The sequence below is a fragment of the Vigna unguiculata genome, chromosome 3 (genome assembly GCF_004118075.2).
Source record: "Vigna unguiculata cultivar IT97K-499-35 chromosome 3, ASM411807v1, whole genome shotgun sequence".
NCBI classification, from domain to species: Eukaryota; Viridiplantae; Streptophyta; class Magnoliopsida; order Fabales; family Fabaceae; genus Vigna; species Vigna unguiculata.
Window position 1 is genome coordinate 11,964,145 of NC_040281.1, and position 26,343 is coordinate 11,990,487.

A 26,343-nucleotide genomic window follows, 5' to 3' on the forward strand; every position below is an offset into this window, starting at 1 on the left:
TTAATTCAAAATCATATATATATATATATATATATATATATATATAAATTTAATATTTAAAATTTATTGGCGGGTTGGTGAACCAACCTGTCTCATCACAGGTTCAATTAACTTAATTATACTATATTTTAATTAATTGTATTGTTTTGTACTAAAATAAATTGAACTGGTTGTATTAAAAATTGAACTATACTGTTGTTTAGTTCAATTTTTGAAAACTGAATTTAGATAAATTAACTATTCTATAACTGAATTGAATTGGACATTTTAGTTTCTCTTTCGTGTTTCACACTTTGCTAATAATACACGACATCGTATTTCCTCGTCTCATGTACACTATACATAAAATTTGTTGCTCTTTGATTTTTTTTTTTTCATTTCATATACAATAATAAGTAAAACTATGTAATATTTTTTAGATTATATTATAATAATAGATTTAAGCGACAATTTTATATTATAAGTCACAGTTTCATCAATATTAATTATTTCATCTTATAAAAAATAGTATGTAATATTTATTTTATTTTATAAAAAATAATGTTATATGTGATTTATATTAATTAATGTAATTATTTATGATAAAGAAAATTTAATACTTTTAGCACTATTTTCTAAATATTTTTTCTTGATACCAAACACAAAATAAAATCTACCTCTTTTAATTATTGTTCCCTTTTTCCTCTTGAAATCAAATGTCTCTTTTAATTATTGTTCATTCTTTTCCTCTTGAAATCAAATGTGTTTTTTTTTTTTATATATCACATAATTACTATTATTTATGGAATAGAGTATAATAGTGAGAGACTTAAATTTTAGAAATAATATTTTAAGTTTTATTTTTATTATATCTAATTTTATACCTTTTTAAATATGTAGTGTTTTAACTAAATTTTTATTTTATTTAAATTTAAAAATTTGTGAATACATAAAATACTCTTTACTTATAGAAAAACGTTAATTTCAAACTATTGTATATGAATAAATATTATAGAAAATACTTTAACTCAATTCATTATTAATATACTTTTTAAGATTATTAGCAAAAAATTAAAAAGAATTTGAAGAAAAAATTCAACAATTTAAATTGATGTAATAATTTATTAACCATTTAAATGATAAAGTACATTTTGGTTCAAAAATAGTACATATTTTGTTCAAAATTAGTGTGGTTTAGTTAAAGAATAGTGCGCTATAGTTAAAAAATAGATTTCAGTTTGTTAGACAAACAAACAGTTCAGTTCAGTTCGTCTGAACTGTTTGTCTATTTAGTTAGTTGAAACGAATTATTTTTTAGTGGTTCAGTGCAGTTCAATATGTTTTGTCCAATCCCATAACCATTTCTTCTAATATGATTTCTTTTTTCCTAAAGTGTTTTCTTGCGTTCTTTTTTTCAACCCAGAAACCAGTTCATTTATTTGTGGGTTTTTTTTTTTATCGAATACGGACTTAGAAAAAAAAATGTACTTTATTTTACGAATCATATTTACTCAGTTGATTTTAAAAGCCTGTTTAACTAACTCCACTTTAAATGGGTCGAAACAATCTGTTTACCCATCTTTAAGAGGAAGTAAGGAGAGCATAGTTTTAAAGAGGAAAATGTAAGGTATCATGGTGGACAGCTTCTTCCTCCACCTCCATACATTTCTTCTTGCACCTCCCAAAATGTATGGAGGTAAAAAAAAAAAGAAAAAAGAAAAAGGTGTCTATTGTTCATAAATTTGGTTTTATTTGTTTGGAAACATTTGAACTCGTCTTAAAATGAGTGTTGAGTTTGATATTCTATTTTTTTTCTTCCTACACTTCCATTAAACTTTCACTCACTACACTACACCACACCACTATTATTGTCACTTTTATAACCGTTGCTGGAAAGGAATAAAAGATAGAACGTGTTATGGAAAAAACAAATTCTTGTTGGCATGTGCGTTCCTTCTATTGCTCATAATGTTGCATTGTAATTTGGTATTCCCCTCTTATAATCTTCTTATAATGCTTCTTGTCAAAACATTCATCTTGAAGACTGAAAGGTCGTTATAAACCCAACAGGATCCTTCATAATTTGCAAGTACCACAATCTGTAATATGGCCTGATAAACAACATTAAGAGCATATAAACACTACAAGCCCCAAAGTCTATAGTGGTCACGAGAGTTAGCTAAATAGTTAAACCAATAAGATAAAAGTACTTGTGAAAACATACCCTGTTAAAAACATCATCATTCCTCAAAATCTCAAATCTTTCCCTATAGCTTGGTGAATCAGAATCAGCCACTGAACTGTTTCGTTCATCTTGATTTGTCAATCTCACAAATTGCTTACTATAAACTGTAAAATAGTATGTTGAAAAGGATAGAAAGTTTTATTTAGTTTTTCAAATTGATCTAATAGAGTATAGTTTTATGATAAAATAATATATAATTTCATGTCGAATGGATCTCTGAGATTATATCTTATTAATAAAACAATTTTATAAAACTTCAAAAATAAGATATAGTGTTACACGACTTTTGATAATTTCAAAATTTAAAAATAATATTTTTTTATATTTTTCTTAAATCAATAATACAAATTCTATTATAGTGATTTGCTCTTCAATATTTTAATCTCTTCCAAAGCACACACAACATTACTAGTAAAAAAATCCAACAATTCCAAAGTAACATTAATCTTTCCCTCTGTTTGATGGTGTACATAATCTGAAATAATCTAACCATGTTTAAAGGAATAACACAATTATTATTGGGTCTGAGATGAGAATCAGAATACAATACCATATGGATAAACTAACTATGCCAGAAGATATACTTTAAAGCAGGCTTCAAATACACCAAAGAAAAATCTAGACTCAATAATAGAAAAAAATTCTTGATGTAACAATCAGCTAAACTTCAACTGTTCGGCCAAAAAATATTGGATGTTTAATTTCTTTTTCATGAGTGTTATTGTTCAATCTCATTTCAGTTTCAATTTTACTATAGTTCAATTTTGATCAATCATTTTGACCACCCCTAGTTTTAACTAGATAACTATAATAGTGGCAACTTGAATAACTTCTTTGGGTTTATTATCTCTACTCAGAAACGTTTAGGCATGTTTTACACTGGTTATAGTGGGGTAGGTGATGTAATGTATTCCGCTTATTGTCTTATGGTCATTTAACACAGTAAGACATCTCATCTTTGTTTGACACCAGGGGACGAAAGACATAATTTTGGCTATTGTTTTGCAATGATGAATGGGGATTTTTCTTTCTTTTCTTACAATAAAAGTAAAAGTAGAAGTAATACTGTAAGATTGTTGTATTGGTTACTCTTTGCATTGTTGTTGTACCATCACAAATAGCCGTAAGATTGAGGGTGGTTGTAGAGAAGATATCGTAGATAAAACGAGCAAAAGGGATGCATAATCAAAGTATCTAGCATGGCTTGGAGTTGCTCTTCAGTGCCAAGCCATAGTTGATGGGCTGAGGGACAGTGTGTTACAAAGCCATAGTTCTTTATAAAGCACAGGTGAAATATTTTCATAGTTATCACAATCGAAATTATGACGGGATGACGAACCAAAAATAAAATTTGAAAAAATAGAGTTTGGAGTTGTCACCATAGTTTATTATGAAAAACTACGGAAAAAAAGGACAAGGTATGCAAAAAACCAGATTTTGAGTCCGAGAGTCGGTTATGCGTGGGGAAGGTATTAGCACCCCACATCATCCATCCTAAGACGATACCTTCAATTAAACATGCAAAAGGATGTGGTTTTCAGAATATTTAATTTTCCACAAAAATAGTAATAAAAGAATGTACAAAAGAAACAAAAATAATTGGCTTAAATACCTATTTTGTCCTCATTTTCGCAGTGTTTGTTGCGGATGGTCCTAATTTTTTTTTGAATGTTTAAAATGGTCCTCATTTTTGCAATTTGTGTTTAATATGGTCCTTTTGTGTGACACCGTTTAAATGAGTAACAGAGCATTGTACAAGTTACACTTTTTGTATTACATTTAATTGTGATTTATTACGAGTAATTAGGTTCAAATTACAGATTTGGGGAAAACATTGCAATTAGGGATTTGGGAGAAGATTTCATTGTTCAAGCACTTGGGAAGGCGATTTCGTTGTTCAAGCACCTGGAGAAGATAAAAAAAATAATCCAAACCTTGGCTAATTTTCCAAATCGAGATGCAACATCGCCATGAACGAGCTTCCTCTAACTGCAAAGAAATTTACTTCAAAGATGGATAGAATACTGCATGTCTGATATCTTTGTCGTCATTGTAAATGAAAAAAATGTTCCCCATTGTTCTTATCCCACTGTAGTTGAGGCTTATGCTTTGCCAGAAGTGTCAGGTGATCTTTCCCAATAATAGCTCCACCACCACCTGCATCTACACTAGCAAATTTCACTCATATGCAAAACAGAAAAAGGTTTTACATGATCTCTTAAGCATCAAAATGGCTAAAAAAGGTGTTTGTTCCATTGTATTTGGATTTTTTTTTTATCTTCTCCAGGTGCTTGAATAGCGAAATCACCTCCCCATGTGCATGAATAGCGAAATCTTCTCCCAAATCCCTAATTGCAACGTTTTCCCCCAAATCTGTAATGTAAATAGAGATGGCAAATAAATCCGTGCCCGTGGGTATCATCCGAACCCGTCCCCGTTTTGACGGGGAATCCCCGCTTTGACTGGGTATGGGTATGGGTATGGGTAATACCCGAAATTTTCAACTGGGAATGGGGATGGGGATATATATATACCCGCCCAAATACCCGTCCCCGTTTAAATTACTAAACTATTTATAATTTATTAAATAATCTAAAAAATATATATAAATAAATAATATATTTACACATAAAATATAATATAATATAATATAATATAATATAATATAATATAGTATATATACATATAAATAAAATATACTTTTATATATATATATATATATATATATATTTACACATATACATGTAATATAATATAATATAATATATATATAATATATATACATAATAATATAATATAATATATATAATATATACGTATAAAACAAATTAATCATTTAACTAGTGAGATCTTTTATAAATAAATTTATAACATTACAAATTTATAAAAATTTAAAAGAAATATATATATATATATATATATATATATATATATAAAAGCATAAAATATCTACGCATATACATATAATATATATACATAATAATATAATATATATTATTATATTTATATTATTATATAATATAATATAATATATACTTAAAATAAATATATATCTATAAAAATATATATATATATATATATATATATATATATATATATATATATATATATATATATATATATATATATATATATATATATAAACATAAGATATCCACACATATAATATATATACATAGTAATAATAATATAATATATAATATAATATAATATATATAAATAATTATATATATATAAACATAAGATATCCACACATATAATATATATATACATAGTAATATAATATAATATATAATATAATATAATATAATATATATATATATATATATATATATAATATATTTCTCATTCTCTTTGTTTTTTGTTATACACTTTGTTTACTCTCTCAATTGTCTGGTTTGTTTTTCAAGATTTAATTTTGAAGGTAATTTTTCTTCTTCTTATTACATAATTTTTACTCTCTGTACATGGTTATGTTCAAATAGGTGTTCCTCAATTTCATTCTATGAAATAATTTTTAGGTTACACATTTGATTATCTTTATTTATTTATTTATTTTCATGAAAATGTTTGACTCTTATTTTGTAGCTCTTCTTTATGTTACTTTGGTTATACACTTTTTTACTCTCTTTTAATTGTTTGGCTTGTTCTTTAATGTTTAAGCAGATCTTCAAGGTACTTTTCCTTTTATCATAATCTTAATTATACATTTTTTTTTTTCGTTATGTTATGTTCAAATGGATATTCTCAAATTTGGGTCACACATTTAATTATCTTTACTCCTTTATGATAATGAATCTGATGAAGAAGGTACATTATATTCTAGTAATTAAAATTTTCAATTTCAATTATTATATCATATCTAATTTTTCATTTTTTTTCTATGTGTAGGTGGATCGAATGCAAATGAAACCACTGATCATTTGTAAAATTAATAAATATTTTGGTTATTATAAAATTTTAGTAATGTGTAATTTTTTAGCTTTTATATAATTATTTGAATTTTATTTAGTTGTTATTTGATACTTTAATTTGAGATTTATACTATTATAATATTTTTCTTAATATTTGACATCATGAAAATCAAAAAGAGTATGTTATTTTAATATTGAATATTTTGATAGTATCATGATTCCGTTGGTGTGATTTTTAAATTCTTTTTATAAAAAATATTTAATTGATATATGGAACAATAAAAAAATGGGTATGGGTATGGGTATAAGAAAATACCCGTTACCCGGTGGGGATGGGGATGGGTCAAAAGTTGTATACCCATTGGGTTTGGGGATGGGGATGGGGATGAATTTTTATTATGGGGATGGGGATGGGATCATGATACCCGTACCCGCCCCGCCCCGTTGCCATCCCTAAATGTAAACCTAATTACTCCATCTCACTGTACACATAGAAAATCACAATTAAACGTAATACAAACAATGTCACATGTACAATCTCTGTTACTCATTTAAACGACATAACACAAAAGGACCAAATTAAATACAAATTACAAAAATGAGGATAATTTTAAACATTCAGACAAAATTAGGACCATCCACAAACAAACACTGCGAAAAGCGAAAATGAGGATGAAATAAGTATTTAAACCAAAATAATTTTTGGTTTTTTTGGCCCAACAAATATTAATCCTCGCTCCTACGTATCTCCATTTACAATGGAGAATTAGGGTTATGTAGTTCTTTTTAAAAAATCTTTTAGAAATTGTTGATTTGATTTTTTTTTTATGTTTAATAATTTTGAAAAAAATTGTATGTTTTTTTGGTATTTTGAATTATTTGATAATTGGTGTTACATGACGCAAGCTACCAAACAGACACTAAAGAAATGAAAAAACAATTATGATTAAAAAAATAAATAATGAAAATGGGAAAAAATAAATCAAAAGAAAAAGAAACTGGTAGTAGCGTACCTTCAAAATTTTTCCATATCCAATATCTCTCCTTCTATATCAATCTTACCCTTTCATCTTGTATATTATAGCTACCTTTTTTTCCTTTTTCTTGCCTCCTTTTCTAAGATTTTAGTTTTTTTCCCAAAAGAGATAAAGATGAGATGTGTCTGTGTGGGTCATAATGAGAAAGAAATAAGTGTAGAGAATATTCTTTTTCGATCCCTTCTCCTATAATAGGTTGTGTATTTATATACACACATTGCAATATCAATGCAATCATATCCTTAATTGTAATGAACAATATAAGGAAGGAATTGGTCATGATAGCAACATACTATTGGAATCTGTAACATCCCGTCTAGATATTACAAATTTACTTAATAAAATAAGATAATAATATTAAATGCTCATTTATTAAGTTCCATTTTCCAAAACATGGGAAATATAAAACTTTTATTACATCTGAAGTTAACTCAAATCCATAAAATTTAAAACTCAATTATAATGTCTATGAGTAGTAATATGAAATATTACAAATTCTTTAAAAACTCATAAAATATAAAACTCTGAGAAAGTCCTCTCCCAACTAGCCCCGCTCTGGCTCTATGCCTCACCAGATCCACCTGCAACATCGACTGTTCCCGTGTACCGCGTACACAATCATCGCCAAACACAAGTAGATAGGGTGAGCTAACAGAATAAAACATATGCATCAATTTATATAACAAAACACACACAATCCAAGGATCCTCATCCTTGATCTCATATCACACGACCACCACCATGTAATCCATGTTCTACTTCTTTGGTTGATAATCTCAAGCCATCGTTATTATCCAACCTACAAGCCATCACTTGTAGAACGCATTCAGGAACACTCGTTATTCTGAGCCACAACTCAAAGAATGCTCGTGTTACCCTCTATCCTGAGCCACAACTCCAGGAATACTCCAGCATCTGACCCTTGAGATATCGCCCAAAGCCTCATAGACCACGCACATCGAAAGCAAGCAAAACACAACGTCTGCTTCATCAAAAATTGCCTGGCGCTACACACGAGTCGCCAGGCGCAAAAGGCTTCCAGACCGCCTGGCGGGGGACACATGCCGCTAGGTGCCAAGCGCCTATAATGTTACTGTTTCCACAAGTATCGCTTGGCGGGACAACCCTTATTGCCAGGCGCAACACGCTTCAATTCTCTACTGGTTTTGTAGCCATTGCTTGGCGGTCAAACACCACCGCCAGGCATTACACCAGTACTTGTGCAGTACTGGTTTTTCAGCTCCCAAAACAAGTAAAAACAAACCATTCACATTTCTTATACATATATTTCCCCTTTTAAACCATGCTAGCATTTAATTCTAACTTATGAATAACGCATGCTCAAACAAATATAAGCAGCAAATAAAAATGTTAAAGAGAAAAGCAATTCAAATATCTTCTATGGACTAAAACTATTCTAGCACAAATAAAAAATAAATAAATAAACATATTCTCCACCATATTTTTATCTTTGAATGTTACGAAGACTTTTCGCATTCAAGTCATAAAATGTTTGATTTTAATCGCACTTTCAAGAGTAGGTACGACTCATAAATATTTAAGAGGTCTAAAGCAAATTTGTAAGAGATATTTTTTTATCATGATTTTATTCGAAAATTATTTTTTGAGTTTTTTTTTTAGATGTAAAATAATTATTACTAAAATAAAATTTTGACACATAAGCAATTTAAACACTTTAAGATTAATAACTTCTCCGATAGAGCAATTTCAACATTGATATACGTTGAGAAGCCACCATAATACAATAACATCATACAATGGTCTTCTGTATAATACAATTTTTAACATATATCTTATGTACTCTCTCTTTTCTCTTTCACATAGGATGACAACGGGGCGGGACGTGGCAGAATTTGAACAAAAAATTTAGGGGTGCCAATTTAGATTTTTTATATATAATTTACTAATTAATTTTTTTTACTTAAACCATTTTCATACCATAATTCACACTTCTCAGTTTTTAATTTTTCTAATTGATTGAATTCATGCAAAATAGGTATTCTAATTTCTATTCCAATTCAAGATTATTTAACTAATTCATTGTATGTAGGGAAAAACATAAAATCCAAACATTTTATAATGTAAGGTTATACTAATTAGAGAAAAATATAATTAGGGTTCATGCTAATTTCATAAAAAAAATCCCTTAAATCAAGCTAGTTTTCATACTAATTTAGGGAAAACTTAATTTAGAAGAAATATAGTAATGGGAGAATCATAAATCTAACGTACATAAATCATACTAGAATATTGATTTAGGAGATCTTGTGTGTATGAGTTCTTCGATCTCTCTGTTCTGTAATCTTCATTTCTCAATTTGTCTTCCTTTTTAATTTTACACTTTATTAATGGTTTGCTGTAAAAAAAACTTTATGATCAAATACAAAACCTTAATCCTTTATTAACCAAGGTCCATGCAATTAGTTTTTATTTTAATTTTTAAAAATATATAAATAACTTAATATATAAATCATATATATATATATATATAACTTAATCAAAATAATATAACAACATATAAATATAAATTTTAAAATTATATAAATATATATAAAAATTAAAATTAAAAACTTTGGGGGAGTCATGGCTCCCTTGGTCATATGCATGGTCCGCCATTGGCGGGGCGGGACGAGGACGAATTTCGCTATCTTATATCCATTCCCGTAGAAAAAATTCATCATCATCCCCATACCCAAATCCAACAAGTATCAAACTTTTGTCCTGTCCTCATCCCCACCAAGTAACAGGTATAATCTCGTACCCGTACATGTTATTTTACTACTTCAATATTAATTTTACTTCATTTTTATAAAATAATAAAAAATTATGATAAAAGAAACATAATATTATCAAATATTCAATATCAGGAGGATGATTATTTCTTCGATATCAAATACCTTGAAATAAATTATAATTGTTTACATTTTAGATTAGAATACCAAATAAAATTTGATGAGTCAAAACATTTATTAAATTTGCAAACATTAATGAAACCTAGTTGATAAAATTTTAAAATATTTTTTTAAAAAAATATAAAAAGAAAACTGTAAGGCCCAATTTTTCTGCCCTAATGTTTTAAGGGCTAGCCTTTAATCTATTGGGCCTAAGGGCTGGTCCATAGGGTCGTAAGGCCCCTAAGGTAGCAAAACCCCTCCCATTCTGATCATTCTACGAAAACAATATTCTTATCTCTCTCTCTCTCTCTTTTTCCCATCTAGAGCTTTACTAGGGTTTGACCCCAACCATCTTCAAGTTGGTTCCAATCCAGATTCTTCCACTCCACGTAAGTCTCTTCCAACTCATGCTCTTTGTCCATTCCGTTTCTTCCTTGTGTTCCCAGCTATAGCTTATTCTAGTGAGCTCGTTTTGAGCTAGTTCCACTGCTTTTCTGCTCTCGAAGCTGCTCCTTGAGCTACTGTTCTCCACGGTTCGAGTGTCGAAGCCTTAGCTAACACTTTCCTTGTAAAGGAAGTTAGGGTTCCGCTAAAGCTTTGGTTTTTCATGATTTCTTTGATGATATTTCGTGATTCGTGGATTTTTTAATGCTTTGAGCTTATAAAATGTTGTATTTTGTTGTTTGGGCTGTGTTATTGGATTGTTGCACGAGAGAACAGTGGTAAGCACTAGTTTTCTTGCCCAAGCGAGCATGTCTCGCCTAGGCGAGATCCACAAAGGCTCGCCCAGGCTACTTTACGCGCGTAGTCGCTTAGGCGACCCACGCTGTTTTTGAGCGAGCGAGCGGGGTCTCGCCTAAGCGAGATCATGTGTAAGGTCATTGTTCCCCTTTTCGAGCCCTCGCATAGGCGAATGAGGCTCACCTGAGCGAGACCCTTCAGACTGAGCGAGGAGTTGGGCGAGGGTAGTGTGATGTTTGGTGATTTTCTTTGTTCTTGGATGGTTAGCACTTGCTTGAATATAATAGTTGTGTTAAAGGCATGAGATGAATGATTATGCATGAGGAATGTGATTCATAGAGTGTGAATGATGCATTATACTAATGGTCAAATTTAATGATCTCAAAGAATGGCTTCTCTACTACACAATTTGATCATTAGTATAATGTTTCAAAAGATGTGAAGAAGTAGAATCTATATTGTTTTCATTAATAGTCTTTTTTACCACTTTTAAACGATGAATTTATTCTTTTATTCTTTATCAATATACTTTTTTTTGTAAATAATATTAAAAAATAATTTATCATAATCTAATAAAAAATTGAGGCACGTAATTATTAAAAAAAAATATTATAATCAAGTCACAATTAAAAATAGGTTATAAAAAAACACATGATACATTTTTTCTTTTTCTATATTCATACAAAAATAAACGAAAAGCTGATGAGATAAAAAATAATGTTTTCATTATCAAGTGAGACAAGAGACAAGAGACAAGAAAGGAAGAGCATAAATGAGAAATGAAAGAAAAAATAATGAGTTTGTGTCTAACTTTTTTTTTCTTCAAAATAAAAAGAAAACATATGAGAGTGAGAGATGATTACAATTTATGAAAAAACTAAAAACACAATAAGAATGAAAAATAAAAAATATCTTAATAGATATTTGGTTTAGTTACTCTTTTGATTCATGTTTTTGTTTAGAAATGTTAAGTTGGTCCTCCAGTATTTTTTAGTCTCAATTTGGTCTCGATTTTTTGAAAAACTAATGCAATTTGGTCTTTTATGATCAATTTCTTTAAATTTCTTAAAATAAATTAATGATTCTTTCATTAAAATTGAAACTCTTAATATTGATAGTTTGCTTTGTTGATGTAATTAATATAATCCTAGTATCAATTTTTTGACAAAAACAGGAACCAAAAGAGAAATTAAACCAAAATATTTTTATTCTTTATTATCTATTAACATTAAATGTTTTGCATTATAAAATAAATAAAAAATACACAATTTAATTTTGATCAATTATTAAAATATAATACTTACAATTAAAAAATTTAATAAATTTCCAATATATATATATATATATATAATAAAAATTCAAAATTTGGGGGGGCCATGGCCCCTCCCTGCCCCCAAAATCATCCGCCACTAGTGGAGGTGGTGGAGGTGGTGGTGGTGGTGGTGGTGGCGGATGGTGGTGGTTGTAACGTCCTAGCCGAAAATTACTTATTAAAAATAAAACAAAATAAATTTAATAAAATAACCTCATTTATTCTCAACAATTTCCTAAAACGCGGAAAATTAAAACTTCAAGCGTCGCTTCAATAGTAATTAAAATCGCAGTATTTAGTTATTACAAAACCAAACCATCCAAAATAGAAATGTTACAAAAGAAAATCCATAATAAAATTTAGTAAATTGTCCCATAGTGATCCCCACTTCGTCTCTACGCATATGCATGCTCACCTGCATTCACATTTGCTCCCATGTAACAAATTACATGATCAACGCCAAACACACACAGATAGGGTGAGCTCATTTAAATAAACCCAACAAATATCATAATAAATACATCATCTCAATATTATAACCCGGGTTAGTATTTTTTCCCTTTTTCCTTAGTTCCTCACTTCCAGCACTTGCATTAGACGTCTATCATTTCTATACCCTTTAGGTGAGATCAATGATCAATCTTTGTTGCACGAGTGTCTACTCGCCCCTCCGACTACAGGCCACCACCTGATAGTCCACACGTGGGAATAACTTTGCCACGTCATCTCATCACGACACCAAGTGGAGTTCTCCAAAACGAACCTAAGTTCATAGTTGTTCCCAAACTACCAAAAACTCTATTAGATGCACTGAAGAGGGCAATCATCTGAAACCTCACGGTACGAGCCACAACTCGCACACTCCACTGGACTTCCTAAACCACCAGGCTACAACCTAGAGTGGCCACGTGTTACCCCAATAAAAGATGCACTCGTAACTGGGCCCCCAGCTAAAGCATCGCATCATGAACATCACCTAAAGCCATGTAAAAATCCTCCTCGCGCACCAGTACTGCACCAAAACTGCCTGGCGCGCATCTCACGCCGCTAGGCGGCTGTTGTCGCTCCGCTTCTGCCTGGCAGAACCCACCCTGCCGCCAGGTGCCGTTCTCGTCCAGTGGCCACTACCACTACGTTGGTTGTCTATCGCCTGGCGGCTTGCCTCGTGCCGACAGGCGCCATACCAGTAGCGCAATGCCACTGGTTTTTGGCACATCAAACGGTTCCTATTGGACCCCAAACAATCCATGCACAGATTATAGCACCAATATAGTATTCCAGTCATAGTTCTATAGCTAGATCCCTATGCACACATTTAATCATGCCAATGAATCGATATTACACATACAATTTTAAAACAACATAAATAAGGAGGATTACGATCTAGACCGCTTTAGGGACATACCTCTCATTCCTCTAGGCATATTCATAACACATAATTACACTTCCACATACATTCCACTTAGCATATTTCTCATTTGATAGCACATTGTCCATAAACAACCATAAGGCATTTTACTTTGCATTGATCCATTACTAAATGACCAACTCATACCTATTTAATCATCCACACGTGTGTCTCATCACATCTTCCAATTGATTACAGTCACTTATCATGTTCAACATACTAATTTATATAGTTTAAAACATGTATCCCAATTATCACATTCTCATACTTAAATCCTTTGATATTCAAGGCTTTAGGTTTCCTTCACTTCCCTACCTCACTGATTTCCAGCATACAAACCAAGTTATCCCACATAACACCCAATACACGCAATTTTAACAACACTCTTAATGAGCACCAGAACTGAGGTGTTGCCTGGCGGCAGCACAGGCGCCGCCAGGCAGTGCTTAACCAATTGATTCTACCCATATTTAATTCAAGTTAGCCCTGATTCCCCAGTACCCCAAACCACAGTACCATTTTCACACTAACCTAATTTAACATGCACACATATTCATACTTTATTACGATTAACATCAATTACATGAAACAGTGCACTGAATATACACAAAATTCATGCTTAATTACTTCCAACCCCAAGATGAACCCTAAACCCCAAAATTACATGCAATTCATATCATGATCATAATAATGTAATTATAAATATCCAAACACCTCAAAAATACACTTAAGTATTCCACTAGAAATCATCCAGGCAACACAAATCAACACAAAACATCAAAACAACAGCGAACTAGGAAATCCAGTTTTCGTCGCTAGGCGAGCAACGTCTCGCTGCCAGGCGGGCAACGTCTCGCCGCCAGGCGGATCATCAGGAAACCCAAAAATTTGGGTTTTGCAGTATGTGTCGCCTAGCGGGTCTCACGTGACCGCCAGGCGGTTTCTGGAAAATTCCAGAAACCCAACTAAAATGCAGATGCAAGCGAACAATGACATTCTCAAATCCTTAGCACATCACGAGTATAGGCAATTAAAAATTAAACAATCAATAGGAACTCCCCTAACCTGGATATCCTTGCTCCAAAGACAACTAGTTGCAATTCCTTATGATCTCCAATGACCTCTCCCTTGACTCTCCACTCCAAACTCTAAATCTCTATACAATTCCACCCTCAACCTAATAATTACCCTATTTACTAAATAAAATGAAAATTGATTAGAATAAGGTTTAATGGCCATTCAAGAGTCATTATTAGATTGTTTTCAGCCCTACCTTGGTTGTCCCTTTAGTTAGGGTTTCTTCCATCCTTTCACATTCATGCCAAAAATAATGTTTAGCAAAAAGAAAGTTAATTTTGTTCAAGCCAAAGTTTTAACCCATAACCATCAAGTTCCAAAGCAAGCACGCAACCAACTCAACCAATTCATGTTTCATGATAGCCTTTATAAATTTAGAATTTTATACTCTCTTATCACGCCCCAAACACATCAAAAGAAAATAATAAATTAAATAACACATAAATGGCATATATAGGACTCGAACCCAAGTCCTATCACACAATCCAATACTCTCAACCACTTAAGCTAGTACTTTTCCACATCATGAAGGTTAGCATTAATTGTCATAAAGGTTTCCACTACCCTCAGTTAATTAAATTCTTATTTATTTAATTATTTAAAAATAGTGGGTCTTACCGTGGTTGTGGTGTATTGTGACCTAGTTGAAGGTGTAACTTTTCCAACAAGTGTACTAGGATAGTTGTAGTACAACAAGGTTGTATCCACATGGATTTGGTAATTAAATTAGTAATCTATAATCTAACCCAAGTTTAACAATGAAACAATAATCAAAGGTTTGGTTTGGTATTGTTAAAAATAAATTAAAACTAAGTTTGAGAGAGGTGATGTTGATTATGGTGTTGGAATTGAACTTGGCTTCTTAACTCAATTGCACTGCCCTTAATTATCTAAAATTGTGTTCTTTAGTTTAAGGTTCTTGGAAGCTCACTTCACTTGTAGATCTAACCTAATATCTGAGATTTAGAACCTAAGGATGTTACACGCAGGATGTCCCCATATAGGTGGAGGAACCCTTGCTTTGATAGTAAGACTCTTTAAACCAACTAAGGTCGCATATCCATATCTGGTATATGCCAAGAATTAGGAGACTTGATTGGATCTAAACACTGACCAAATGTCTCTGCATCTAGTGTTGATAAGGTATGATGATTGGCTAATTCACCAAAGCAAACAATACAAATCAAGTAATCAACACGTAAAACAAGAACACCATCAATATATAATCAAGTGCAGTACAAAGAGAGTTTAGAAGTTACATTCAATCCCAACTAGGAAGGATTTAGCTGTTTATGATGATGAATACAATAAGAAGTGGAGTAGCTGATAACATTATTTTCTACATTTTATTGGTGTTTAGTTTTGTGAATAAAATCAACTTCTCCATAACTTTTACTTGTTTAATCCTTGAGTTTATCTTGTTTTTGTAGTGTTGTGTATCTTAGTTGTTTTATGCTCTCTTTACTTCTAATCTCTATTATGAGTATATGAAATAAAACAATAGGAAGTAATTCTAGTGGAGGAAAACAAGTTGGAACTCAAGGAAGCATGATTGGACAAGAAAGATTGATTTTTAGAAAAATATCCATGTCGAGAGTCACTAGAATCATGTCCACCACTGCATTAAATCAGTATTAGTTAAAGGACTCACTTATAGGTATATATTGCCTTGGACCACCCCGAAAGCCGAAAAACTAGCATTGGATGCTAAGATGATTCGTTGGGCAAAAATGGCAGCATATAATTGTAGTATTTGAGTTGCTCGGTGAAAATATGACTCGCCTAGTGAGTTGCAAGTCTGAAAGCATCAATTTTAGGCCTACTGGGCGAGAATGAAGCCATTGGGCGAGAATGTCGATCCTCATATGCGAATATGGTTTTTTAATCATGTTTCTACAAGAGTTTTGGAGGATTCCTTATTTTTCACGAATAAAAACACCTTAGATGCTTGGAAGAGGCTCTTGGAGGCTGCTAGGGGTGTTGGTAAACTCTCCCTTATCCTTCTTTGGTCTCCTCCTTCATCCATGGAGGTTTTACCCCTTTTGGGTTGGAGAGGATGATAGACTACGAAATTGGAGACGAAGATGCGAATGGAAGGCGCAATTGGAGCATGGAGCAATATTCAAGAACCTTGGGAGAGGGATTGTTTCTACCTTATGGTTTCAATTTCTTCCCTATTCTTCAATTTTGTAAAACCCTAGGTTCTCCTCCATGGAGAACAATTTTTATTTGTTGAGATTAAATGTAAAATATTGAATTCTTGTGTAAAATTGTGTTGTTAATATACATGTTTTTCCAATTCAAGTTAGTATTTGATTTCAATGCTTAATGCTTGATGTGGATTGTTCCCATGCTTGATTTATGATTCTTGAGATGTTGGGAAATATCTTTAGAATCTAGACTTGAAATTGAATACCTAATGGATGCTTGTATATATGAATAGAACTTGGTTCATTAGTAATCTTAGACTCTTGAAACTAATACATCATTTCACTTGTTGAGGATTCAAGGGATTGGAACTTGCTGAGTGATTATAGATTCAAAGGCTATAGGAATATGATTTGAGTATTATTGTGAGTTGATTTGAACATGAGTATGGAATTGAGATAATTTAGATGCATGAGAATGAAGTGGTTGAAGTCTAATCTTGACAAATTGTAAATACACTATGTTAAATTTTTGTTGTACACCAACTGTTTAATAAAATACAAAAAGAGTTTCTTAGTGTTTTTGTGAACTTTGTGTCTAATTTAGTCGTGAATTGCGAGAGTTGTCATACGTTGCACAAGTCTCTTAGGGGAGAACGATAAAATACTTATTACTTGCCAAGTTGGTTTTTCACTAACAGTAGACTTCCTCCTTCCATAGCTTTACAAAGATATAAAATGAGTGTAAGACCCGAGAAATTTAATTAATTAATGTAGGTAGTAGGAGCCTTTATGGAAATTAATGCTAGCTTGCATGATGTTGAATAGTACTAGCTCAGGTGGTTGAGAGTATTTGGTTATGTGAGAGGACTTGGGTTCGAGTCTTGTGTATGCTAATTATGTGTTGTTTTAATTGTTTATTATTTTTATAATAAACTGCTTGATCATGATAAGTGATAATATAACCTTATATTTATAGGAATTATCATAAAACATGAATGGGTTGAATGGTTGGGCAATTGTCTTGATAATTGAGTTGTTGTGGGTTCAAACCTTTTAGAGTGCAATGAATTCACTTGTTAATGGTGTAAATTAATATTTTCGTTTTTGGTGACTAAAGGAATATTATTAGGCTAATAATTATGAGAGGAAGGAGAGTTAGGAGTGTTGGAGCTAGATCAATTGTGGTGCAAGAATGACTCTAGGATTTACAATTGGAGCAAGGAATAAAAGGCGTTCCAGAAACCGCCTGGCAGGATTGAAGGTCCGCCAGGCGATGCATGAATTATGTGTTATTTTCTAGGTTTTTGTGATGAACCCTCTGGCGGCAAGGGTGACTCCGCCAGGTGACAAGAACACTGTGCAAAAACATCTATTTTCATACTTTTCGCTCAGTAGGAACCGCCGGGCGCCAGGCTCTTGATTTTTGGGCGCTAGGCGCCGCAGATTTTTCTAGTCTGCACAGTTTTCGTAAAACTGTGTTTCTCGATTCATTAACCGTCTGATTTAGGTGAAATTTTGACAAACAATTCATAAGTTATTACCTTTGAACGGTGAATATTTGCATTGGATGTCTGCAGTTAGAGATATACATCACTCATTATTTGGTTATTTATTTATTTAATTGACTGAGGATGTTTCCCTATTTGTGATAATTTAATGACTGGGGGTTTTCATGAACATGAGGGTTTTTTGAGAATTTGGGGTTGGATGCAACGTGTGTTGTGCAATTTATTACTTTGGCTATTTAATAAATGTATGGGTGAATTAAGTGCATGTGTATGCTGGAAACATGATTGTATGTAAAGTAGGTCCAACTAGATGATTTAATCATGTATTGGAAGCTTAGGATCGTAATCAGGTGCAAGGGAATTCTAGAATTCCCAGAGAACTGATGCACCGCTTGTTGGTACAGGTGTTGCCGCTAGGCGATGGAAGTTTACCAATAACTATTTGGGCTAGCTCTGGGGAAAATTGACATTGGGGTCATTGGGGAATGGTTTTTAGTACAAAAATTGGTATGATTGCATGATGCCTAAGTGTTCAATTTGGTTTATGTCGCTGCATGGGTAGGAGTTGGGAATTAAATGAAACTTGACTTAAATTAAGTTGTGAAAGGAAAGGAAAAAAAAGGTTATGTTAATATCACCTTATGTATGCTTGAGAGATGTTAGAGAATGTGCGAGGATGTATTTAACAGGTAGAAAGGACACAGTAATAATGTTAATCAACTAATAAAAGGAACTTATGCTTGGGATGGGAATTATGGGATTTTAATAAATCCAGAAATAGGTTGTGATACCTCAAATTGGAAGTGGTAGTATATGTGTTGTGATATTTGTGGTATCGCAAGTATATTAGACTGTTGATATAAAGATTCCTGTTATGATGTACCTTTTTAGTAACATTAAAGTGATGCTTACTTTCATGATGAAATGCTTGAGTGTTTATGTTGATTGGTACGTAGGAAAATGTTATGAGGAATTTTATGGTATGGGAACTTTAATTAATAGAAATTGGTGTGCTGGGTGTATGAATTCAATGCTTGGATGTGCCAGAACTCATGTTGTCGTGCCTAAACCAATAGAGTCTGAATTATTGGTATGGCGCCTGGCGGCGGATATGCTTTTGCCAAGCGATAAGCCACAAACAGTAGGGTCACTAGACGAGTGACGCTTGGCAGCAGGGGATTACCGCCAAGCGATCTGGAGCACATTTTTGCCTAGCGGCACTTAGGTAGCGCCAGACAATAGTACATGGGCAGGGGTCCATTGCAGATGAATTTGCATGGATGATCTTGAAGGCTTGGTCAGGGATATACGAGCAGGAAGGTTAGACTACGAGCAGACAGGTTCGTAGAGCTGGACTAGGGCAAGGAGGTCCGTAGATTTGGACCACGAGTAGGCAGGTTCGTTGAAGCATTGAAATCCCTAAGACTAGCTTGAGTATGTACCTTATGCAACATAGTGTGCTTTTCTTATTTTCATTATCATGCTATGATGTGAGACTTGGATCAGGAGATGTTGTGCCATGAGCGGGTAGGTTCATGGATGGTGGTGAACATGTGATGATATGAGCGAGGAGGTTCATATCTTGATACTCTCGCGTGGGGATACGAGCAGGGGGGTTCGTATGTTCCGTGCTCACACTTGAGAGATGCTGCGAGCGGGGAGGTTCATAGCTGGTGGATCATGTGTGTTGGATTACGGGTGGGGAGGTTCGTAGAGGCAAGACTACGAGCGGGGAGGTTCGTAGAGACAAGACTACGAGTGGGGAGGTTCGTAGAGGCAGGACCACGAGCAAGCAGATTTATGGGAGCATCATATATCTTGAGTCCATGGTCAACTATTTGTGTGAATTGAAGGTTGAAAAACCTTGGAAAATTAAGTTCTTGGCCAAGAGTTAATTAGAATAAAATAGTTGGGTGTATCTTGATTTTATTAACTTATATGTTAACTGTTTATGAGCTCACCCTTTTTGTGTGTGTTTGGCGATGACCGTGTAATTCGTTACACGGGAGCAAACATTGTTTCAGGTGGAGCTGGTGACACTTAGAGCCGGAGATGTGTTAGCTTGGGAAAGTTTTTTTATAGAAGTTTACTATCATTTTATTTTCAGATTTTTGTAAACCGTTTTTTTACTGGAATATGAACTAGTATGAATTATTGGAACACTGTGGTTTAATTTGATAAGTTTAATAAATGTTTTTAATTTTCCCGCGTTTTGGGAAAGAATTTTGAATAATAATGACATATTTAACATTATTTTACTTTATTTTATTTAAATTAGTAATATTCGGCCAGGATGTTACAATGAGAACTAAGTTAACTAGGGAGTTTCTCTCTCTAAATTGGATTTACAAAATCAACATATGAATCGCATGGACATGCCCTGTATTTATAAAAATTCAAATGCTGCTCTAGCTTCCATTCTTGAAGATTAGGGATGGCAGTTTCCTTCATGAGTGGTTTTCTTCCAAGCTTGGGCAAGCACCTTGGTGATCAACAATGGAGGTTTCCCTGCCATGGAGGTTTCCTTTGATGCTCAACTTCAAATCTATAGCTTGATGTTTCCTTGTAGTGAAGGTTTCTTAAAATGTGGTTGAGCGTCAATATCGCTGCTCAACCACATGCTTCAATTTTAACTTTTTCTAGTTCATCTTTCTGACTAAGCTGCAACTTTTGGGGCTTAGCACCAATTTCTAAAAGTCTTTCATTTTACTTGCAAAAACAACACAAATGTATTAAATTTCACTTTTTATGATTTCTACTCACCTCATTTTGTATTTATATGCAATTAGGGCAATTCTGATGATTTTTCATTGATTTAATGCAAGATAAGTGTCTAAATGATAAGTAATTTAACTAATACTAGACACTTATCATGGTGATGGTGAAGGAGGTGGTGGTGGTGGAGGGAGGAAATAAACTTATGAATAGCAAAAAATTGTAAAAGTAAATAATTTGGCTAAATTACTCTTTTGGTTATTGTTTTTGTCAAGAACTGTCAAATTGGTTCTCCAAATTTGTTTTTGTCTCAATTTGGTTCTGATTTTTTTAAAAGTGATTCAATTTGGCCATTGCAGTTAGTTTTCACAAACAATGTTAAAGTTAGTGTCACACGTCAATTTGTAGTTTTTAAAGTTTTGTTTAAATTTAATTTTTTTTAATTCTTTTTTACACATGTCACTACAAAGTTGTGTCACGTGGACAAAATTTCAATTTTGATTCTACATTTGTTTTTTAGTTTCAATTTAGTCTAATTTTTTTTGTAAAAATGAAAAACATTGTCCTTCTTTAAATTGAGACTCAATTTACCTTTTGTATGAATCTTATGTTGATATTCTTACTAAAATTGACATTTTTATTAAATATTTAATTTTATATTTTATTAATTTATTAGTTTTAAGAATAATTTTAAGTAAATAAGGCTTGAGAGACCCTTGTCACTTGTCATTATGATAGTTTACAATGATGTATTATGGGATGATATTTAAGGAGAGTGATCGTGCTAGATAAATATCACGCCATATAAATAACAGAACAATAGAGACTTAATTGAAAAATTTTAAAATTTTCAGGACTCAATAGACTATCAAGAAATTTATTAAAAACCCAAAACATAATTAAGTCAAATAACATTATATTATTTATGTAAAAACTTATATAAATATGATATAAAGTTTTATTAAATATTTTAAATGCTTACATAATGTATCTAATTAGTGATATTTTTGTTTTTATACATAACATAAAAATCAGTGACACCATTAAAAAAATTCTGGAGATGTCAAAGATTATTATTTATAAATGTATAATATATAAAATATACTAAAATTTAAAATATTTTTATTCATATATAAAAAAATTAAGAAACCAAGATTTTTCACTGAAATTTAAACAACTCAAAAGGAGTGTAAAACTGTAAAAAAGGCGAAAATGGCGCAATTTTATATTTTATCCACACTAAGATACTGGTAACAAAAAAAGTTTCCTGCTGTCTCTATAAGATGACTTTGTCTGCAGGAGAAACTCTGACCATAGATCATATGCTCTCTGCTTTTTTAGTTACAAGTATTACATCAACCAATCCAGTGGTTCTGTTGCTGCAGCAATCTAACTTCAACACCTCACCAACACAGTCTCTTGATCTGTGCCATTGCCCATTGCCAAACCAAAGTGAGAGCATCGTAACTACGATGGAGTGGAGCGCACAATAAAAAAGGTAGTGAACTCAACATAACCAAATTAAAAAAATATATATATAAAAAGGGGTTAAAATGAAAACATTGATTGGCCCCGCCACAGCTCAGCACTAACAAAGAGCATTCATGTGGATGTCATAGTATTTGATTTCAGTTATTACCGTAGAGATGACGAAACTGCCCTCACGCACCACACCCTGAATCTCAAACTCTCGTGCCCTTTCTTGTCCGTTTCCGAGAGTGAGAGCCACCATGGACGGCGGCGGTGGAGGAAACCGAGCCGAGGCGGAGCGGTGGCTGTACACTGCAAACAAGCTGCTGAGCGCGCGGGACCTGCACGGGGCGCGCTCCTTCGCGATCCGCGCGCGCGAGTCCGACCCGACTTACGAGGCTTCCGAGCACCTCCTGACGGTGATCGACACGCTCCTGGCAGGAGAGTCGCGAATCAACGACCACCACCGCGACTGGTACGGGATCCTCCAAATCCTCCGCTACACCACCAACATGGACCACATCGCCTCCCAGTACCGCCGCCTCGCCCATCTGCTCGATCCCAGCCGCAACCTCTTCGCCTTCGCCAGCCACGCCTTGTCCCTCGTCAACGACGCCTGGTCCGTACTCTCCAATCCTGCCAAGAAAGCCATGTACGACAGCGATCTCCGGCTGCTCACCACTCCGCCGCCGCAGGCCCCGTCGCGTCCTTTTTCTCCTGCACAACCCCAACCCACGCCCAGGAGAAACCCTAGATCGAGGGATGATTCGGCCGAGGCGACTCGGCTGAACTCCAATCGTCCCGAGTCCGCTGAGTCGACTCGGCAGACTGGAACCGTCGAAACCGACGGTGGAACGAGTTTCTGGACCTCGTGCCCTTACTGTTACGTTTTGTATGAATACCCGAAGGGATACGAGGAGTGTACCTTGAGGTGCCAGAGTTGCCGGAGGGGGTTTCATGCAGTGGTGATACGGTCGCCACCGCCGTTGACTGGGAATGACGGTTCCTATTGTAGTTGGGGTTTTCTCCCGTTGGGGTTTTCTGGGGATTCGAAAGACGTGAACGGGTTATCCTCCAATTGGAACCCGTTTTCCCCTTTGTTTCCTTGCCCTTTGAAGGGGTCGTCCTATAGTAAGCCTAAGAGGAACTGGGCTTACTATGATGAAGAAGCTGCCGCCGCGTTTATCGAGTTATCCGACCCCAGTGACGAGGATTCCGGTGATGGAGACTGGAGGGTAGCGAAGAGGAGTGGGAGGAAGAAGACTAGAGTTAGTAAAAATTCTGGTGATGGAAGGAGGGAAACTGTGGGGAGACCTAGGAGGGGTGTCCATACAGGGCATGAGAATGTGGGTTCCGGTGATTCTGCTAGTGTCAAAGCCAATGCTAGTGCCAAAGCCAATGCTAGTGCCAAAGCAAATGTTAGTGCCAAAGCCAATGCTAATGCCAAAGCTAATGCTTCCTTTGCTATGCCTTCTGGTGCGAGGGCGGAGTCTAGTAAGAAGGCTGCGTTGGGTGGTTCGAGGAGAAGAGGTGCTGGAAACTTGGGGAAGTTGGATTTGAATGTGGAGTTCAGCAATGAGGTGGAGGAGCCTTCCCGTGGAGTACGCGATCGCGAAGGGAATGCTGCTGGACATGCTGAGGATAATATTGAAGGGATTGGGTTTTTTGAAGGCCTTGATGAGTTCCTCAGTAGCTTGCCCATTCTCAATGTTGTGGCAGATGATAAGGTTAAGGGTCATTAGTCTTGTAGATGCATCTTTTTTCCTGTGTGTTGTAGAATTTAGATGTTGTTACTTTTATGTTTGTACCATGATGCTGAGCTATTGTGAATTCTTGACATTGTTAAATTATATAATAATTTGCGGCAATGTCTCTACTTTAGTTTTGAACTATTTGATGAGGATTACTTTGTTTTCTGTAGATTATGGCTGTATGATTGAGGAATCTATATATATATATAATAATTGATTAATGTTTTGATCATGTACACATACTCATTAATAATGCATGTCAGAGTTTGCTTTGGACATTCCCTTAGTTCTTCAGTCTAGACTGTGTTTGACAACCCTAATGCATATTGTGAGTATTACCTGTTGGAGACAAACTCTTCAGTCCATTTTAACGTTTCTGTTAAAATTTTGTTTGATTTGTTTTTTGTGCTGTTGTTTTCTTCTGCCCTGTTAGGTGGCTTAGCTCTCTAGTTTTGCAAGGAAAAACATTTTTGGGTGAAAATTCCACCTGTTAGTTCTTGTTTCTTTTTGTTTAATGTGTTCAATTGTTGCAACAATGAAATATGTTGACAGAGTCTGTAATTCTCAAAAAACATTTATCCTGGAGTTTAAGTTGAGGCCACCCTGTGTTATCTTCCATTGCATTGTATTCTTTTCCTTTCATCACATCACATTCCAATCATACTCTGTTTTATCCTGCCTTTAAAACATCTTGTGTTGTTTTAAAAGGAAATTTGTGGGATGCCGTGATCTCTGTTATAGGTCCTTGTTACTGTTAACTACTTGTGTAATTGCTTGGCTCGTGATTTAAAAAATAAACATGCTTTTATATGGTTTGTTTACCTGATTCAGCATTTTCAATGTTCTAACTCCCTATAAAAAAAAAAAAGAGTGGTCCGATTGATTTCCAAAGCTTACATTTGGTTCCATTTAGAGTAGTTTTCTTGATTTCAACTGTTAATGTTGATCAAAACAAAGTTATACTTTCTTTTACCATTCCCAGACAAGAGTTGTCTATAAATGACAGTGATGAAGAAGGCTAAGAGAGGTGCTAAACGAGTTTGGAAGAATGGTCTTGCTTTGATAATGTCTTCATTTCCCTAATAGTTTATATTTGCTCTGAAGGCATGACTTCAAATGTAATCCTCAATAGTGGATGTGTACTCAATATAAACCACTATTGATCCTACGGCAGTAGCAAAGTCATGGAATATGAAAGAATGACAACTGCTGCAAAAGACCGTAAATACACTACTCTTTCAAATTAGATCTAATTATCAATAAGAGGAAAACAAAAATTTTGAGTTCAGATTTTTACTTAATTTTTGGTATTGTCTTTTTAGACCTTCAAATATATTAATTTTAATATATTAAAAATTAATATATATTAAAATGAATACATATAAATATATTTTGAAAACATAACATAGAGAAATTATAAATTAAAAGCATCAAACCACGTCTGATTTTTAAGTAATGGTCATTTTTACTATTTTATGTTAGGATCGTTGCAGGGGTTCTTAATAAAACTTGTTTTAAATTTTTTCTTTAAAACTTAAAATTCAATTTAATTTCTGTCCTTTATAATATAAACAACTAAATAAATAACGTAGGGATAGGAAAATTACACAAGCTATTTAATATTAGTTCAAATCAAAAGGATGAAACAATTTAGGGAAACCACACCTCTATTGAATAATCATAACAGATTAAAAACACCTTCAAATGAAAATTGAATTTTTCTTATCCCTCTCAAAAAAAATTCTATATAATTTTACTTTTCGTTAATAATTGATTATTAGAAGTGATAACAGATTATTATTGTGGTTTTTCTCAAAAATAACTTTTTATTGAGATAACCAATTATTCTAACGATTATTTCAATATTTTATTTTAAACATAAGACTCTCGAGAATTCAGTATTATCTTAAATGACATATATTACATGATTTTAACAATCAAAATTAGAAGACTTTAAAACAACTCTTCAATTCAAGTATTTTTTAAGTCTTCCATATTTTTCTATGAATCATCATTAAGTCTTTCACAATTCTCCATAAGTCATCATCATAAAAACTCTTTATTGAAGCAAGATGTTCATCTTCTTCTTTTTTTTTGTTAACAATCTCTCCCTTTTTTATG

General features: G+C 33.3%; 1 protein-coding gene across 1 annotated transcript; it reads left to right on the forward strand.

The window, feature by feature from the left end:
* Positions 1-22,555: 22,555 nt before the first annotated feature.
* Positions 22,556-24,454, forward strand: LOC114178702. The gene has a single exon (XM_028064755.1). It carries the CDS (start codon positions 22,732-22,734, stop codon positions 24,211-24,213), a length of 1,482 nt encoding a protein of 493 aa, XP_027920556.1. The 5' UTR covers positions 22,556-22,731; the 3' UTR covers positions 24,214-24,454.
* The last annotated feature ends 1,889 nt before the right edge of the window (positions 24,455-26,343 follow it).

What these genes read in the sequence shown, in the direction of transcription:
- LOC114178702 (XM_028064755.1), top strand. Translation starts at nt 22,732, where the DNA reads ATGGACGGCGGCGGTGGAGGAAACCGAGCCGAGGCGGAGCGGTGGCTG.